This window comes from Gasterosteus aculeatus, chromosome 12 (assembly GCF_964276395.1).
Source record: "Gasterosteus aculeatus chromosome 12, fGasAcu3.hap1.1, whole genome shotgun sequence".
Classification (NCBI taxonomy): Eukaryota; Metazoa; Chordata; class Actinopteri; order Perciformes; family Gasterosteidae; genus Gasterosteus; species Gasterosteus aculeatus.
The window spans coordinates 23,738,575-23,756,754 of NC_135700.1; the positions used below are offsets into that span (position 1 = coordinate 23,738,575).

The 18,180-nt window shown below is 46.7% G+C and overlaps 2 protein-coding genes across 3 annotated transcripts in view; one reads left to right on the forward strand and one right to left on the reverse strand.

The window, feature by feature from the left end:
* serinc4 (serine incorporator 4) overlaps nt 1–4,057 on the forward strand; it is a 23,559-nt gene extending 19,502 nt beyond the window's left edge. Inside the window, exons 8-11 of the mRNA XM_040164156.2 lie at nt 232–358; nt 435–547; nt 796–949; nt 1,448–4,057. Coding sequence (XP_040020090.1) covers nt 232–358; nt 435–547; nt 796–949; nt 1,448–1,655 — 602 coding nt within the window. The 3' untranslated portion in view covers nt 1,656–4,057. The remainder of the gene's footprint in view (nt 1–231; nt 359–434; nt 548–795; nt 950–1,447) is intronic.
* Nucleotides 3,611–18,180, reverse strand: part of adamtsl5 (ADAMTS like 5) — an 18,650-nt gene continuing 4,080 nt past the window's right edge. Inside the window, exons 2-13 of one of the 2 annotated variants that reach the window (XM_078085929.1) lie at nt 17,305–17,383; nt 15,630–15,778; nt 15,436–15,496; nt 14,608–14,713; nt 14,158–14,285; nt 11,729–11,852; nt 10,282–10,368; nt 8,784–8,947; nt 6,212–6,419; nt 5,551–5,673; nt 5,396–5,467; nt 3,611–5,312 (exon numbers count right to left, since the gene is read on the reverse strand). In XM_078085929.1, coding sequence (XP_077942055.1) covers nt 4,978–5,312; nt 5,396–5,467; nt 5,551–5,673; nt 6,212–6,419; nt 8,784–8,947; nt 10,282–10,368; nt 11,729–11,852; nt 14,158–14,285; nt 14,608–14,713; nt 15,436–15,496; nt 15,630–15,778; nt 17,305–17,383 — 1,636 coding nt within the window. In that variant the 3' untranslated portion in view covers nt 3,611–4,977. The remainder of the gene's footprint in view (nt 5,313–5,395; nt 5,468–5,550; nt 5,674–6,211; nt 6,420–8,783; nt 8,948–10,281; nt 10,369–11,728; nt 11,853–14,157; nt 14,286–14,607; nt 14,714–15,435; nt 15,497–15,629; nt 15,779–17,304; nt 17,384–18,180) is intronic. The other variant, XM_078085930.1, reaches the window with a different exon arrangement.

An 18,180-nucleotide genomic window follows, 5' to 3' on the forward strand; every position in this document is an offset into this window, starting at 1 on the left:
AGGACATGCTAACACACTGCTTTCGGTCAGTGGTGTATCAGGACATGCTAACACGCTGCTCTCTGTGTCAGTGGTGTATCAGGACATGCTAACACGCTGCTCTCTGTGTCAGTGGTGTATCAGGACATGCTAACACGCTGCTGTCTGTCAGTGGTGTATCAGGACATGCTAACACGCTGCTCTCTGTCAGTGGTGTATCAGGACATGCTAACACGCTCCTCTCTGTGTCAGTGGTGTATCAGGGCATGAACATGACCGTCTGTTACCCCAGCGTGGGACAGGACGGCATCCAGAACGAGGGCAACGCCGTGGCCATCATCGGAGCCGCCATCATGTACTGCTGTGTCCTCTTCGCGTGGTAAGCAGGTGGTTTGTCTTTCGATGATGTGCAGGTAATTCATAATTGATAGTAACCATGATTCCCTCTCCCGCAGTAACGAGGCCTCCTACCTGGCGGAGGTCTTCGGCCCCTTTTGGATGATCAAAGTTTACCGCTATGAGTTCCAGAAAGCAACGTGCTGCTTCTGCTGCCCCGAGGAGGAGGAAGGTTTGTGCCGATGACATCATGCTAAGGCAAACATACATACACACACACGTATACACGCAGCTTAAGAAACAACAACTTTACACACAGATTTAAACAGAGTTACATTAGAATCCATTAGATTCAAAAACAAAAGGAGCATTAAACAGAATATATGACCATGGATGGACTGACATGTAAATATTTAGTTTGTATTCTGAAGCAGCTTAAATCGGCCAGAGAATTTGATCCTTTTGCTTTACTCGTCCCAGCTGAGGAGGAGTTTGTGACGGACGAGGAGAACAAAGGCTGTCAGCAGGTCCTTCACAACGAGACGCAGCGGGTGGCTTACAGCTACTTCTTCTTCCACTTCGTCTTCTTCTTGGCCTCGCTGTACGTCATGATGACCCTCACCAACTGGTTCAGGTTAGTCTACATTATGTTCAGGTTTTATTAAAAAATCTAGTTTCGTGGCATGATTCCATTTCTGTTTCTTTATTGCAAAGTCAATTATTATTATTTTGGCACTTTAGGTAATTTATATGAAATCCAACATTTGTCTTTTGAGGATATTGTAGGTTGGAAAGGTGGAAATTAACTGAAGGAGACAAATTTTCACCTCCGTCAACTGTGATCTTAATTAGAGTATATTAGCATTTAGAGTATAGCTCAGGGGGTCCTGGCCAAGACGGCAAAAATAAAAGCACAATAAAAGCATCATATAAAGACAAAACAGTTTAGGGCTTCAACTAACAATGATGTCACTGTCAATTGATCTGTTTATTATTTTAGTTTTTGGTTTATCAAATGTCCACAACTTTAACTTCATGAAGATTTCAACCAACAACAACAAATATATGATATTTCATACGAACGATACGACACAGCCGTGCACCAATGAGCCTCGTTGTTGTCCTCCTCCAGCTACGAGTCGGCGGTGCTGGAGACCACCTTCACCCACGGCAGCTGGTCCACCTTCTGGGTGAAGATGTCGTCCTGCTGGGCCTGCGTCCTCCTCTACCTCTGGCTGCTGCTGGGCCCCCTGTGCAGCTGCCAGTCTGAATCCAGACCTCGCCGCTCGCGCATCAAACGGCGAGCGGGATCCTCTCGCCACGTCTCCGTGACCGTCTGACCCCGGCTGAAAGGGAAGGAAGGGGCGGGCGGGCGGGCGGGTGGGGTTGGTGACGGAGGACGGGACCCAATGTGGATAACAGGTCGGACGTAGGTGGAGGTCACGGGGGTCAAAGACTCACACTGTGGTGAGGGGGACCAATGTAAGGAGAGCCGGGCGAAGCCGCGATGCCGCCGGGCGAAGCCGCGATGCCGCCGGGCGAAGCCGCGATGCCGCCGGCGTCGCACTGCGACTTTTAAACCACTCCGAGGACTCGACTGTGGTTTTGGAAACACGCGTAACAGAATGAATTGCCAAAGGGATCAGGAGGAGTGAACTCTCGCTGTGTTGAGGATCACAGCCAGTAGGTGTAAAGACATCTATGAACTTTAATTCTGTAGTATATTTAATTTTTTAGACTGCTGTTATTAAAACAAGGGAGAATTCTAGATGCTAGTTAATGTTTTCTTTCGTTTTAAAAGAATCCGCTTTTGATCATGAACAAATCTTTCTCGGAGTTGGAAACAGAACTGTGGAATTAAGCTTAAAAGTTCTCTTTTCCCACCAAAAGATCCAAGTTAACGTAATAACAAAATAACATTCTCATCCGATTGTTTTTTAGCCTTTGGAGGCTCATCAACGTGTAGCTGTGAACTTTGGACCTCATATTTTCAGCTTTTGTGCTAAGCTAAAGCTTAGCTTTTAACATAAGCTCCATGAGTATCCCAAATTGTCAAATTTGTGAAAACATTTGTTGAGGACTTTTCAATCCAGTGTGTTAATTAATTTATCTAAATTTAATTAAAATCACCCGCTGCAATGACGACTGGTTTCACAGAATAACAGAATGAACTTTATTTTGTTCGGTGCTAACCGAGAATTTACTGGCACAAACCATTTCATTTTAACATTTCAGTCAATTATGGACTCTCGTCTCGTTTACTTCAAATGTTAAATTAACTGAGAGAATCGACTGATAAAAAGCAAATGAAGGATTATTAGGAGTTCTTTACGATAAGAGAAGGGAAAACAGCACGAGAGACGACATTAAAACAGCACATTCAAACCTCAATGAGGAAAATAATCGAGATTAGTTGTTGCAAACAGGAAATTCAGTTTGTTTTAACGTTTATTTGGGTTTTATTGCTGCACATCAATTTATTTGCGATTTTTCTAATTTGCTTTGTGATTTTACAGCTGTTTTACAGATTTTGTTTGTCACCAAATTGAAAACAGCATGAAAGCACGCGGGTGGAGACGCGCCGCCTGAGGCCGACTTAAAGCTGTTTCTGTTTTCCAGCCTGAAAAGCCCAAGAAAGATTTGTTCATGTGCATGAATATAAACGGAGGACGTCGCGGCCCGTCAGTATCTTCTCTGCATTTTTTCACCAGATGGATCTTTGAATGCTCAGAGACGGCCGGTCGCACAGAGAGGCAGCTAAACAGAAATACACAAAAGGTTTTTTTATTGGCGTAAACAATATTTTGCTTCTGACAGTGAGGAACTCGACGCTCGCATTTCGGGTTTTCATCAATGACTTGATTCTTGTTTACATTTTTATTACGCATGTGTTGCTCCTTTTTGAAAAAGAAATTGGAACCAAGAGTGCTAAAAGAAAAAGAGGAACAAATACTAAAACTTCCAGACGGGATAGAGGCTCTCTGTCTCACGCCTTCAGATGAAGCAGTCGAGGCCACTGTGATCTCACGGAAATACGTGAAATGACCACGAGCTCCGAGACGCGCTTCGCTTCTCTGTGGTGTAAAATGATGTGCTGCTTCCACGGAGACAATCTTTTCTCTACGAAGGAAACTTAAAAGCTAGAGATTGAGACCATGAACTTGTGTTTACATTGTTTGCTGAGGGAATGAGAGACGTCATTTTCTCATAGACGTCTACGGGACCGGAGGAGTCGCCCCCTGCTGGTCACTCAGCCGATTCGTAGGTCCTGTCAGTCACCGAGTACAACAGAGTATTCAGACAAGGAGTTATTTTATTCGTTTGAATTTTGGGTCACTTAATTTGCAAACATACTTTCAGCCAAATGAAGATATTTCCCCTGAAAACGTACAGCGTGGTTTTGCTGTCCGGGCGGGAAAAGCTGTGCGGACACAAAGCTTTAACAATTTACGCTGAGAGGTCGGAGTCATTTCCCGAATTCCTGTGAGCCGCGTTGGCCGAGGCAACACCCGGCTGTGAAATTAAAAAAGTAGAAAAATGATTAATAGCAAATAAAAGTAGCCCCTCACACGTTGATGTTGATGTTGAGGGACCCTGCGACTGACTGCGATGACTTCCTCATAATGATTTCATGATGAGCAGCGGCTCGGTCATGAAGTAAATACATCATCTGTAGTTTATATTCAGTGGTTTCTTTGTTGCATATGTGCTTTTTTTTGTAAATACATTGTTTTCTTAAAAACGCTGCTGTCCCGCTGTCGGCTTTGTTGGTTTTTGTGAACGTTTTGCATAGAAGAGTTGGTCGTTATATTCATTCACTCACAATGTACATATACATATTTTTGTCACACGTAGATGAGGTTTGTTAAATGTCAAAGAAAAAGAAAAATACAGGCGGTTAACTGGCCATTTTCTCAAAAGAACAACAGTCAAATTATACTTTAGTATACGTGTAGCTAATCAGTGCCATGCAATAAAATACTGTATATTTTATAATCTCTTTCACGTAAAGTATCACAAAGCAGACCTGATTTAACACACAATCAAACAACAATACCACTAAACAGACACCAAGAGACACGTTGAACAAGTGAAACACAAGTTAATGAGTCGTGGTTTAAGCTTACGTTTTCTATGCATAAATATAGTGAAGAAATGTGTTTCCAGGGAAAATCCACGTCTGACTGCACAACAAACGCTAACGAAGTCACAGCAGGACTTTTATTTAAAATTGTTAAAATAAGTGTAAGTATTTTGTACCTGGTGCAGCTGGTTTAAATATTCCAAAGCTACTGATATGCGTGTTTCCGTCTTCCTGTTTTACATGTCGCAGAAAGTAATTTGAATGAGGAACTTATTAATCAGTTGTTTTTAGCTAAATAGTTTACACACAAATACAGTAATATAAAAAAAAATTAAAAAAATTTAAATGACAGCTGTGGAAAAAACGCAATAACAAAAAGGCCATTTCAGTAAACGCTCTTTGGTGTTCGTTTTAAAGGTGGATGAAAGCATCCACCTAAAGTGCTCTACACGATACAGGAAGCTGGTTTTAAATAAGTGTGGCTTCTTAACGAGGACGAAACCAACGGGAGTCCGGGGATGTTTTTAAAAGGTCCAGAAATGACGTGCGGGGCGTGAATACCACGCACACGCACACGCTCATCCCGTGGGCTCCGCGGCTTGTTGGCGTCCTGCGTTGCTGCAGAGCCTGTGGAGGGGCCGCAGCAGCGCGTCCTCCCGGGGGCGGTACGGCGCGGCGTAGCCGTCCTCCTCCAGCAGGATGCGGTTCAGCGTGCGCTCGTGGTTGATGTGGCGGCGGACCATCAGCACGTACTGCCGGCCCTCCTGCAGGCGGGGGCAGTCGCACACGTTGGGGACCCACAGGAACTCCCGGTGCTCCAGGCGGAAGCCGTTGCGGTAGGTGTGGAGGATCTGGACGTCGTAGCGCGTCTCCTCGCCTCGGTACAGCTTCCCGAGGACTCGGCCTCGGAAAACTGAGGAAGGGGGGGGTCCCGAAAAGGGTTTAATGAAATGGATAAGAAGTAAAATAAAGTTGTTTTTTAAAAACTAGACTCACCAAAGTCCTTCTGGCAATACTGTCTCTGGCGTTCCCTTCGACCTTTGACCCGCCGACACTTCCCACAATGCCCTGCGGGGTAAACCAGGCAGAAACAAGTGTCATGATTGTTTATGGGCTGACGGTAAACAGCTTGCTGGAGGGGGGGGGCATACTTCTAGGGGGAGGCTGAGGCAGGAGGTTCCTGTGGTTCTCCTCCCGCTCCGGACGGGGCAGGATGGGCGGCTGGGGGCGGTTGTGGGGGGGGGATTGGTGCGGCGGCTTCAAGGGCCTTAAATCTAGAGACACACACACAGACACACAGTGTGGACAACGCGGTAAACTCGTTCAGGCAGTGTGAGCTCCGTCTCTGACAGCTCCACCTAGGAGCAGAAGAGACAGAAATAATGATGCATGTTTACATAGAACGGCTGGACTAAACCCCGGAACGATAAAAACAGACTTCACTTGTCTTGTATCTACTGTCTAACCTCGTTAGACAAACACCATGACCAGACTCAGCGACTGGAAGGTTCCCCCTTGTTACCCAATAAACAAATTATCACACTGTTTCTGGCAACATCAAGAGTTTTTCATGATTTCCATGTGAATGTTGAGTGTTTGAGGAGGAATCCAGAACACGTGTGCAGCAGGCTCATCAAGAACCCGGAATTACCGTGAAGATCAACTCTTTCAAAATCCCCCATGACCTCATTTAATTTTGGACGGAACATTTTTGTGTTGGTACCACTGTGGTAAGAAGAGGGTGTCAAAGATTTACTGTATAATTTATATTTACCCTGGTGCATGATGGTACACAGCTGATATTATACTTACACCAGTGGGGTCTGGTGGTGACGGGAGGAGGCCTGCTGGTGGTGCTGATGGTGGTGGTGCTGGTGGTGGGGGTGGGGTGATCCCAGGGGAGGTAGTTGGCAGAGTGCTGAGCTTCCCGTAGTGGACTCCTCCCGTGGTGCAGGGCGTATTTGCCTGGTGGGAGCCAGTACTCGTACTCGATGCCCGGGTTCCTGTCTGTCGCCAGCACCTGCACACAAGGACGGCGTGGACACATCAGGAGACCGCCAAGCGCTGCCGCAGCATCGCCTAGAATGCGTCCTCATACCCTTGAGGCAACTCAAATAAATTAACAAAAAAAGGCATGGCGACTGAATGCATGCAACATTTTCCTAATGCGTAACAAAGCCTAAGTAACTAACTAAAGGGCTGTTCACCTGAGGGTTCACCTTTGAACCTCAAATTTAGGTTTACGAGACCACTGGGACAAATTAGAGACAGTAAAGCTCCCAGGAAGAAGTCCCACATGCTGTTGCATTCATTCTCTCTCTAAAGTACAACGTGCCAACAGTTGGGATGATGCGTACTACCACCACGGGCCGCGTCCTTACGAAGAAATAGCTAACAGCTGTTTGGAAAAGCACGTACATAAGTTACTGAACTTATGTACGTGCCTGCACGGGGTCGGAGTGGAGACTATTAAATATTGATTCCGACCCGATGTTTCTCTTAACGATTAGCAGAATAACCGCAATTCAAGTGTGTTTCACAATTGTAAGAACGTTTAATGTTCATCCTTCATGGACGTTTTAAAAGCCTGTGAAAGGAGATCAGCTCTTGTGTTTGAAGATGGATGGATGGAGGGATAAGTGGTTTGAAGATGGATGGATGGATGGATGGAGGGAGGGATAAGTGGTTTGAAGATGGATGAGTGGTTTGAAGATGGATGGATAAGTGGTTTGAAGATGGATGGCTGGATGGATGGATGGAGGGATAAGTGGTTTGAAGATGGATGGATGGATGGAGGGATAAGTGGTTTGAAGATGGATGGATGGATGGAGGGATAAGTGGTTTGAAGATGGATGGATGAATGAGTGGTTTGAATATGGATGGATGGATAAGTGGTTTGAAGATGGATGGCTGGATGGATGGATAAGTGGTTTGAAGATGGATGGATGGATGGAGGGAGGGATAAGTGGTTTGAAGATGGATGAGTGGTTTGAAGATGGATGGATAAGTGGTTTGAAGATGGATGGATGGATGGATGGATAAGTGGTTTGAAGATGGATGGCTGGATGGAGGGATAAGTGTTTTGAAGATGGATGGATGGATGGATGGATAAGGGGTTTGAAGATGGATGGATGGATGGATAAGTGGTTTGAAGATGGATGGATGGAGGGATAAGTGGTTTGAAGATGGATGGATGGAGGGATAAGTGGTTTGAAGATGGATGGATGGAGGGATAAGTGGTTTGAAGATGGATGGATGGATGGAGGGATAAGTGGTTTGAAGATGGATGGATGGATGGATAAGTAGTTTGAAGATGGATGGATGGATGGATAGGTGGTTTGAAGATGCGTGGATGGATGGATAAGTAGTTTGAAGATGGATGGATGGATAAGTGGTTTGAAGATGCGTGGATGGAGGGATAAGTGGTTTGAAGATGGATGGATGGATGGATAAGTGGTTTGAAGATGCGTGGATGGAGGGATAAGTGGTTTGAAGATGGATGGATGGATGGATAAGTGGTTTGAAGATGGATGGATAAGTGGTTTGAAGATGGATGATGGATGGATAAGTGGTTTGAAGATGGATGGATGGATGGATGGATAAGTGGTTTGAAGATGGATGGATGGAGGGATAAGTGGTTTGAAGATGGATGGATGGATGGATAAGTGGTTTGAAGATGGATGGATGGAGGGATAAGTGGTTTGAAGATGGATGGATGGAGGGATAAGTGGTTTGAAGATGGATGGATGGATGGATAAGTGGTTTGAAGATGGATGGATGGAGGGATAAGTGGTTTGAAGATGGATGGATGGATAAGTGGTTTGAAGATGGATGGATGGATGACTATGGTTTGCTACAATTTACTTGAAGAATTAGATTTAAAATCCTTTCAAATGTAAATGACCATTGTAAACACCCAAATCAAGACTACATAAAATGTTTAGAAATATATACAAAATGAAAACATATGCTACTGATATGCGAGCAGCTCATTGCGTATAAGTGGTGACGGGGTATTTTGTTCCGTTGCTTTCTTGTTTCCACCGTGAAATAGCTCGTCCCAACTACCTAACCTCTCACTGTCGTACGTCCTACAATCAGTACATTACATTATTTTCTTAAATCAGCCATTCTCGACTGCACCTCCACTTTTCATTGAACAGTCTTTTCTTTTTCTTTGTCTTCTCACAATTGTAGGTTTCATCATCACTGTTTTTCTCTTTTGTGTCTTCCAGGTTTTCTTACACCTCACACCCAAAACAATCCCAAAAATAAAACTGCACCAAGAGACTGCTTTCTCCGCCACCGTCAAAATCTACCCGCATTTGGCGGGTGGGCGGGTGCCAACGTCAAGCCCTGCGCTCCAGTATCTTGGAGCCCTCACCATTAGATGAAGGTCTTCCTGGGTCGGTCCTGGTACCTCAAAGCTCTCCCAGGTGTCCGCCGAGCGCCGGTACAGCAGCTTTGTCCCGGCAACGCTGTACTCGCCCGGGATGTTGATCTTCCAATTACCGTTGATCACAAACTGGGAGCGACCGTTCTGGAGGGCTGGACGTGAGAGGAGGGAAAGATTTGGGTGGTGTTCTTCAGGGTTCATAGGTTATAGATTTATAATTGAGCAATCTGCTGATATTAGCTCCATTGATTTTTTAGTAAACAGGTTCCCATTGATTACATCTTTGAGAAACTCAATTCTTAGTAGACGAACACTCCAGATCCTGTTAATCTAATAACAGATTTCTTAAAACCATCAGTTCTTAACTGAACATGATGCCAAAAACATTTGTTGAAGAAGACTTGAAACTAAACCATAAACTACAATGTTTACTGAGCAAGGGCGTAACCACGCATTCTTTGGGGGAGGTCGTGTCCCCCCCAATATTGACAAAATATCAATCTGTCCCCGCCAATATACAGCAGAAAATATGTAAAATATATGTTCTCCTTTGATAAACCCTGTCAATGGATCGGTCTGTTGTTATGTATTATCTATTTTCAATTTATTTACAATTTTGTTTGTTAGAAAAACGCACCGGGACTTGATCAAGAGAGGAGAGTCGTTTTCTCATGGACGTCTACAGGACCAGAGGAGTCGCCCTCTGGTGGTCACTACAGAGAAGTAGAGCTGTTTTCTAATGGACGTCTATGGGAGCAAAGGAGTCGCCCTCTGGTGGTCACTACAGAGAAGTAGAGCTGTTTTCTAATGGACGTCTCTAGGACCAGAGGAGTCGCCCTCTGGTGGTCACTACAGAGTCGGCTCCACTCATCAGAGCTGTTTTAGCAAAGTATATTTTAATGATTAACAAAGATGAGCTCCAGACCACAAAACCAGCTTCATCACGAAAAACATTTGAAACCACGGATGAAAGTCTGACGGATGAACACTTCTGAGGGGCGGGACTTATCAAAGGGGCGGGACTTGTCAACCTACGCCTGCATAAAAGAGCGCCTTGTTGAGGCAAAGGCAGGCTGACAGAAAAATAAATATGCCAGCCGGCTATATAAGGCTCAGGGATTTTCCATGACACGAAATGGAAACGAGCACCTCCACCTGCCTCGCCCCAGCGCTCACATAAAGCCTTTACTAGCTTTCCCAAGACCACAGAGCCATTTTATTTTGGTCCCATAAACAAGGATGAGAATAGATACCCTTGGTAATTATGCTGCCTGGAAAACTCCCACAGCGGAACCAGAGACCAGAGGGGCCGCCGAGGCTCCCCTGTCTCCGGGGAGAAGGAGGTTATTGCACGACCAGGAGCTGTTTTAACTACTCGATCTACACTGCCGCCCTGGAGGCGGTGGCGCCAGGGGGGGGGTCTTCTCGCCAAAAAGCCAAAACTGATAAAGGGCGGACCAGGTGTGTGAATCAAGCTGCGTCTCACCCAGATAGTTCCTGCTGTTATCGGTGACTCGGATGTGAGTGGCCCCAGCTGGTATCATGGCCACTTCGTTGTATCCAAAAGGTCCGCCTGGCAAAACAGAGACACTCGGTTAGCGGGTTAATAAGAGGTTCACATGACTCACATGATTAAAGGAAACGTCTGTTTTTTATCACAATCCGGGGACACAGTGGAAACAGCTTCACGGAGCGAGGCCGAGAGGAGGAAGAGCCTCGGGTGGCTTTAAAAGTTCACCTTTTTGAAGCAGTTTAAATCAAAAGTTAGTGTCGCACGATCATTTAAGTCCGTCAGGTTGAACTTGCTTTACGCTGTGGATGCATTTGTCTCAATGAAGGGACGCACATAAAAGTAAATACATGCTGTACTTTATGTTCTGGGTTCATCTCTGAACTGCACATTAAATCACCACCAGTAACTGATAAGTCTTCTGTAACTTATGTATTATAAAACCATAACGAGATCTAAAATCAGCAATGATTGAACGTCATCGGGTTGTTTTTTACGAGACATTCTCTCTACGACCGTCCATCACAGCGGGGCATTTCTCCTCCGGGGGGGGGGAAACGTGTCCACCGGACTCCCTTCACGCCAGCGGGTAACTTCGGTTGCCCCTGGTTACCCGTCTCAGCGAGGAACTATTCGCGGGGCCTTTGGCATCATGAAGACGCAGCGCTGCCATTAACTCAAGAGTTAAGAGCTCCGGGCCGCCGCCGGTCGACCTCGCGAGGAGGGATTGTTTTGTGCACCGGCTCTCTCCCTCGGCTGGGAAACTGCTGGGTTTGAGAGGGGGGGAAAAATACACAAAGTCTGGGGAGTCGCCCAAACAAAGCGGCCTTTATCAGCCTGCTTTTTGCCCGGGATGCTCCTATCGCATGTTTGGGCAGCCGGCCTGACTGGATGGCGGTCGGATATGTGGATATGTGTAAACAGGGGTGGTTATTCTAAATAACATCTTGAAATACAAATCCCAAAGGAAGAGATAACGTCGAAGTTGGCCTCTAATGCTCGACACCAAACTGTTTCTTCTCCTTATTTTGTTGCATCCTTTAATTCAGTCGCAGTTTGTTTGCCTGTAAAGTTCCGTCATGCTCCACCTTCTGTAAATAACCTTCTTTTTGCACAGAGAAGCTTAATCTCCTCCACATGTTTGCAGGTGGAGAAGCTTCTGCTGGCATCCGGCCCGCAGACTGAAATCTTAACGAGTGTAATTTCGGAGGACGTGTTGTTGAGCTGAATCTGCTCCTGGACGGCGGCCAACGGGTTTTTTACGGCGCGTACGGTTGCCGTGGCTACCTCTCAGTCCCCTCGGCGAACAATGCCGTCTCGGTCCAAACTCGAAATGACTAATAACGTCGGGGAAGCGTCCCCCCCGGGGGGCGTGCTTGATGTGGAGCCGCTGCCACAGAAGGTGGAGGTGATGTGATCCTACCTGCCTCCTGACGGCTGCTCTGGTACACGCTCCTGTGGTGCAGGCAGGTGGTGTTTAGTCCTCCACACACCATGCAGGCGTCCTCACGCTGCTCTGAGCCCAGGATGGAGTCACAGCCGGGCTTCTGCGTGACACACACACACACACGTATGTTTAATGTGTCCAGAGCCGTGGAAAAATTCCCTTTAGGTTTTCTCCTCCACCGCAGTCACTTTGAAACCCGCGCAAATCACGCCATCCCTTATTAGCTTCTCACGAACATCTACTTTGGGATTTAAAGACGGCGCTAAAGGGCCTCAAGAGTGGAGGAGGGGAAGTCTTCAAAGCCGTCAAAGGTTCCCAAAGCTGGGCGGCAACCATCGAGACCTGGAGGAACCCGCAATCAGCCCCTAAGCTCCTTAGAAACACCCCGATGGGCACCACAGGAAATGAAACCTCAGGGAGGAGGTCAGATAGGGGAGCCTCTGAAGGTCCCTCTGAAGGTCCCTGTGGAGGTCTCCGTGGAGGTCCCTTTGAAGGTCCCTCTGAAGGTCCCTGTGGAGGTCCCTCTGAAGGTCCCTGTGGAGGTCCCTCTGAGGGCCCCTTTGAGGGACCTGTAAAACACTCAGGCTTGCATTCCTTCAGGTCGTCACATTCAGACTCAACTGATCTCTGGCGGCTTTGAGCAGCTGCGAGCGGAGAGCAGAATAATTTATTGCAGATATTCGACGTCCCTCAAGTGTGAACTGCAATGATTCTCGTGACCGATTAGGTTCCGACCAAAGTTTCATCATGATCCAAATCCCTGTAGAACCTCTGACATTTCCTGTGTGTCGTTTATTCCACCAACCAGCTGCTGACGTCGCACTGTTCTTTGACACTGTGATATATGGTCGTAAAATTGAATTTGCATAATTAGCAATCAAACAAACTCCCACATGAAGCGTTGGCAACTGAAAATAAACACACATTGTTAGTGCATGCACACACACTAACACAACCAAACACACGGATGTGCAATGTGTGTGTTTGGGGACCTCGACATGGGACCTGCGACTCGCCAGCCAGCTGCAGCCCGCATCTGCTTCCTGTTTCAGGCCCGTGTTCTCCGAGAACCATAAGCCACGTGTGGACGCCACGCACACGTACACACACACACACACACACACACGCACACACACAAGACACACAACAAGGCCAACCAACGCGTGAGAAATTGGATGTGTGGCTGGAGCGCTCGACTAGTGACCGAAATGAGCGACACTTGAGAGCCCGTTTTGTACCAACAAGTTCTAGCAACGTCTCTGTCGACCAGCACCGCGAATCCTTCTACTGACTTCACCAAGAGGAGCGAAAACATGAGGTCCTTCCGTCACCGGACGGCCGCGAGCAACGTTCCACCGCATACGGCGAGTGATAACGAAGTATTCAGTCTCCTGAAATGATTTAACGTTAAGTTAGTTAGCTAACGTTGCTCTGATTAGCTATTTAACTAACGTTAGCTACGAAGGCTAGCTAGCCAGCTAACGTTCAGTGAGAGATGTTTCTCCTCCTCATACGTTACTGCCTTCTTGTGATTAACAGCCTCTATTTGGGTAAAATACAATTAGCTGGGACTCATTTGTTGAGATGTGTTGTTCTTACAGAAGCATGAAGTAATGAGCCGGATAACCAGCGGTGAAGCTGTGAATGGACGCAGCGTTGTGCAGAATGGTCACGCTGTTTGACATTGCTTCACATATTGCAAAACACGAGAAACTACAAAGAAATAAAAATAAAATTGTGTCTAATTTATGTTCATTTTGGTTAAAAAAAATCTAAGAAACTCGTTGAACCTTTAGACGACTGCCTGACAGTCTCATTGCTGCCCATTGATGACAAACGCAATACATATATTTATTATTTTTAACAAATGTTACATTTTATTTCACAAGTTTCAAAAGAATTCTTGCCCCTGGTTTTCAGTCAGTGGGGGCAAAAACTGCCCAAGTACCCCGAAGTAATATGTGAATGTCCTACCCTGCACACACACACACACACATCTATGTATAGAGAGGTGTGTGTGTGTACACAGACATGCACTAATCCTCTGTCCACCCTCGCGGGGACACGCGTGTCTGCGGAGCGTCACGCATGTATCTCATTGCTCTGTGTGTCCAGCTGTCCCTGCCTGTTCGAGGGGACGGACGGGGGAGACAGATGAAAGGCTGGATGTCACTCACACCTCAGGGAGAGGAAGGGACCTGTTAGTGAGCTGTCAATCACAGTAAGCCCCGCCCTACAGCATCCCTTGCTTTGAAAACTAGCAGTAAAATGTAACGCTCATAACTTGTCCTCCTGCGTTCATTAAATGAAAAAGATTACCATTAATATACAAATGCAATATGGAAAAAACGCGCACACACAAACACACACACAGACACACACGTGTTGGTGTGGTGTCCACTCACCAGGCAGCGGCCGTTGACACACACGGCTCCGGGCTCCGTGTCGCACGCCGTGCCATCGAGCACGCGGCCAAAGTTGTAGTAGAAGTTGTGACCGAGCGCCAGGCAGCTCAGCTCACAGGGGTTGGAGCCTGCAGGGGGGGGGGCACATTCATTAGTTCACACAGGGGCATTAAGAGCATTAAACAGGTCATGGAGCAGTTCCATGGTAAAAGGTAATATTGTGTAATATTGTGTACATTTACATCCATAAACAGAAAATATTTAATTTCTTGTCCACAATCTTAGTTTACTGATCAGCCAAAATGTACCTAATGAAGTTTGCTTTTACAAAAATCTTCTTAAACATGATCAGAAGTCATTTTCCCTCTCATGATACCTGAGCTAACAAGAGAAAGACATACAACAAAGACTAGAAACGATTAGGAAACAGTTATTTATTTCACTTCTCACCTCCATGAAACGTGGTCCACTGGAAGGAGTTTCCAGCCACCAGCGGTCTGTCATTGAAGGCAGCACACTGCATCTCTCTGAAATCCTCTGAGCTGGGGGGGCACTCCTGCACACGCACACACACACACACACACACACACACACTCTGTGAGGACGTTGTACCGAGTTGCTGGAATCCCTCCATGCCACAAAATGTAATTTAACCATAACACCCGGCCAGTGTTTTTGCCATCATTGGTAGCACTAAACTCCCCAACGGTCCCTCAACGACCAAACGAGCACTTGAACAAATTGTGACACTTCATGAAAGATTTATTGTGCGTCTCTCATTAAAGTTTCACAACAGATAGAAACGTACATTCTGTGCTCGTGAGCGCAGGAAGCCGTGAGTGACTCCAGTTGAGAACCACTGGTTTAGGGGGATCAAAATTGTAATTTTCACGACTAAAATATGCCTCTTCCAGTTCCACGTGGACCTCAACCTCAACCCTCCGACATCTCACGGACCGATACCCCTCTGATATATACTATATGTATATATATACAAGGATTCACACATCAACCCTAAAAGAAAGGAATTCACTTGAGTGCACAGAGGCTGCAGTGATCACATTTCATCCGCACTAAACGTTCATATCACAAGCTGCAGCAGAGTCATGAATCTCATTGACAAAAACACGCACACGCACACGCGCACACGCACGCTCAAACAGGCTGCAGCGACCGGCTTTCCAAACACACCCAGTGGCGGCCTGCCTGCAGCTCGACTCAAATCGCAGAGTCCCCGCACGCCAACAACCCGCCACGCTCTCTAGTTATCATCCTGACCTTGGTGTTGCAGATCCTGTACTGTCTGGGATCTCCTGAGCACGGCCCCCCCGCTGGGTTCCTGGGAACAAAACACAGCTGATTGGACGGAGACGACGAAGCGACACGGTAGGAGCTTTAACGCTTAAACGTACTTCGCCTGAGAACCTGTAAACGTAGCGACTGGTTTCTGATGGGCGGTTATCTGGGTTCACCTGGTGATGCAGGTGCGCGTCCTCACCGAGGCGCCGCTGCCGCAGCTCCGCGAGCACACGGACCAGCCGCTCCACGCCGCCCACTCGTTCCGGAAGAGCGGCTGCCGCCGGGCGCGCGAGGCCTCGCCGGAGGGACGCGGCGCAGGAGGCTGACACACAGAGAAAGGCTGACGTTTGTTCTGATGCTTCTCATCCGTCGCTCGCTGACGTCACACTTTTATTAGATACTTTTACTTTAAAACAGCAGAACTTCACCTTTCAAAAGCCACAAAGTACCCAAAGGGACACGGCAGTACCACAAATATGATGACATGATTACATCACATCATCACCGTATCATCATCGTATCATCACCGTATCATCATCGTATCATCATCGTATCATCATCGTATCATTGTATCATCATCGTATCATCATCGTATCATCATCGTATCATCGTATCATCATTGTGTCATCATCGTATCATCATCGTATCATTATCGTATCATCATCGTATCATCATCGTATCATTATCGTATCATCATTGTATCATCATCGTATCATCATCGTATCATCGTATCATCATTGTATTATCATCGTATCATCGTATCATCATTGTATTATCATCGTATCATCATCGTATCATTATCGTATCATCATTGTATCATCATTATATCGTCATCGTATCATCATCGTATCATCATTGTATCATCATCGTATCATCATCGTATCATCGTATCATCATTGTATTATCATTATATCATCATCGTATCATCGTATCATCATCGTATCATTATCGTATCATCATTGTATCATCATTATATCATCATCGTATCATCGTATCATCATTGTATTATCATCGTATCATCATCGTATCATTATCGTATCATCATTGTATCATCATTATATCGTCATCGTATCATCATCGTATCATCATTGTATCATCATCGTATCATCATCGTATCATCGTATCATCATTGTATCATCATTATATCGTCATCGTATCATCATTGTATCATCATCGTATCATCATCGTATCATCGTATCATCATTGTATCATCATCGTATAATCATCGTATCATCATTGTATCATCATTATATCATCACTGTATCATCATTATATCATCATTATATCATCATCGTATCATCAAAAGAGATGTGAAATGAACACAGAGCACACACAGACACAGACACACACACACACACACACACACACACAGACACACACACACACACACAGACACACACACACACACACAGACACACACGCACACACAGACACACACACACACACACAGACACACACACAGACACACACGCACACACAGACACACACACAGACACACACACACACAGACACACAGACACACACAGACACACACACACTCTCTCTGGCTACGACTCCATCATTTTCCAGGCGGGGTCACCTGAGGTCGCCCTCATTAGTGTTACCGCCGGTCAAATGACTGTTTAGAACAGTTGGAGGTGGAGTGAGCTGGCTTTCTAGATTAATGGAAGTGACCTTTGACCCTTACAATGCACCCCCCCCTCACCGTCACATGAGAAGGAAATACACATATACACGAGTAAAAACACACGTATGGGGGGATGCATACATATGTATAAATATATATACACATATGTAGCTATAATACATATGTATACATGTATGTATATATAGAGCGGTCGCACTTACGCTCTGCCGGGGTGCCGACGGGCAGACGGGGGCCAGCAGCAGCAGGACGAAGGTCAGCGCCCGGCACAGAGTCAGCTTCCTGTGGACGGAGAGCGGAAACGCCGCGTCAGCCGGTCGCCGGGGCAACCCTCGATGATTCAACATGGCCGACCCAGCGGAGCCGGCGGACGGAAGACAGACGGGAGGAGACATCGTAGACGCCTCACAGGTCTTTAGGTCGTTGATAACATCCGCAAATAAGCTGCCACGCTAACGCGAACCCCTGTGGGCCCGGGGCCAAGGTCAGGAATGCCCCCCCCCAAAAGCCCCTATCATTAATCCCAAACAGCCCCCCCCAACGGTGTCTTATTGACTCCCACGCAGCCCAGAGGAAGGGGCCCGTCTCCCCCGCTGCCTTTACACGATTTTACTCTGACAATAATCAGAAGCACAGCCGGCTGCTCGGAGCTCCGCCCGGTTACAACGCGTCTCTGGAGATGTCACGGGCGAGGTCACGCTGACGGTGTCTGCTTCACCTTCTGCTTCACCACCAACTCTGGGAACAGGAACTCTGGTGGTTGCATTTGGAAAGTTACAACTTAGCGTCCCCCTTTCTAATCCCTCCCTTCCACTCTCGTCATTTATCTCTCTTTTAAGTCCCTTTTATCTCCCAAAAGGCTCTGAAGCCTTTGGCTCCATCCCAGCTCGGTAGTCGCCCTGTCCAATTAAACGATACGCATCTCCCTCACACTCGGCTGAGCAGCCCTCCCCTCCGCCGGCCCCCGCCTCCCGTCCCGGCCTTCATATGTGGGGGGGGGGGGGCGAGGGAGGTCACGCTGACCGTAAGAGGCATCGGGGCTCGTTAATCACGACAGACGTAAGAGGCCTTCTCGTTTT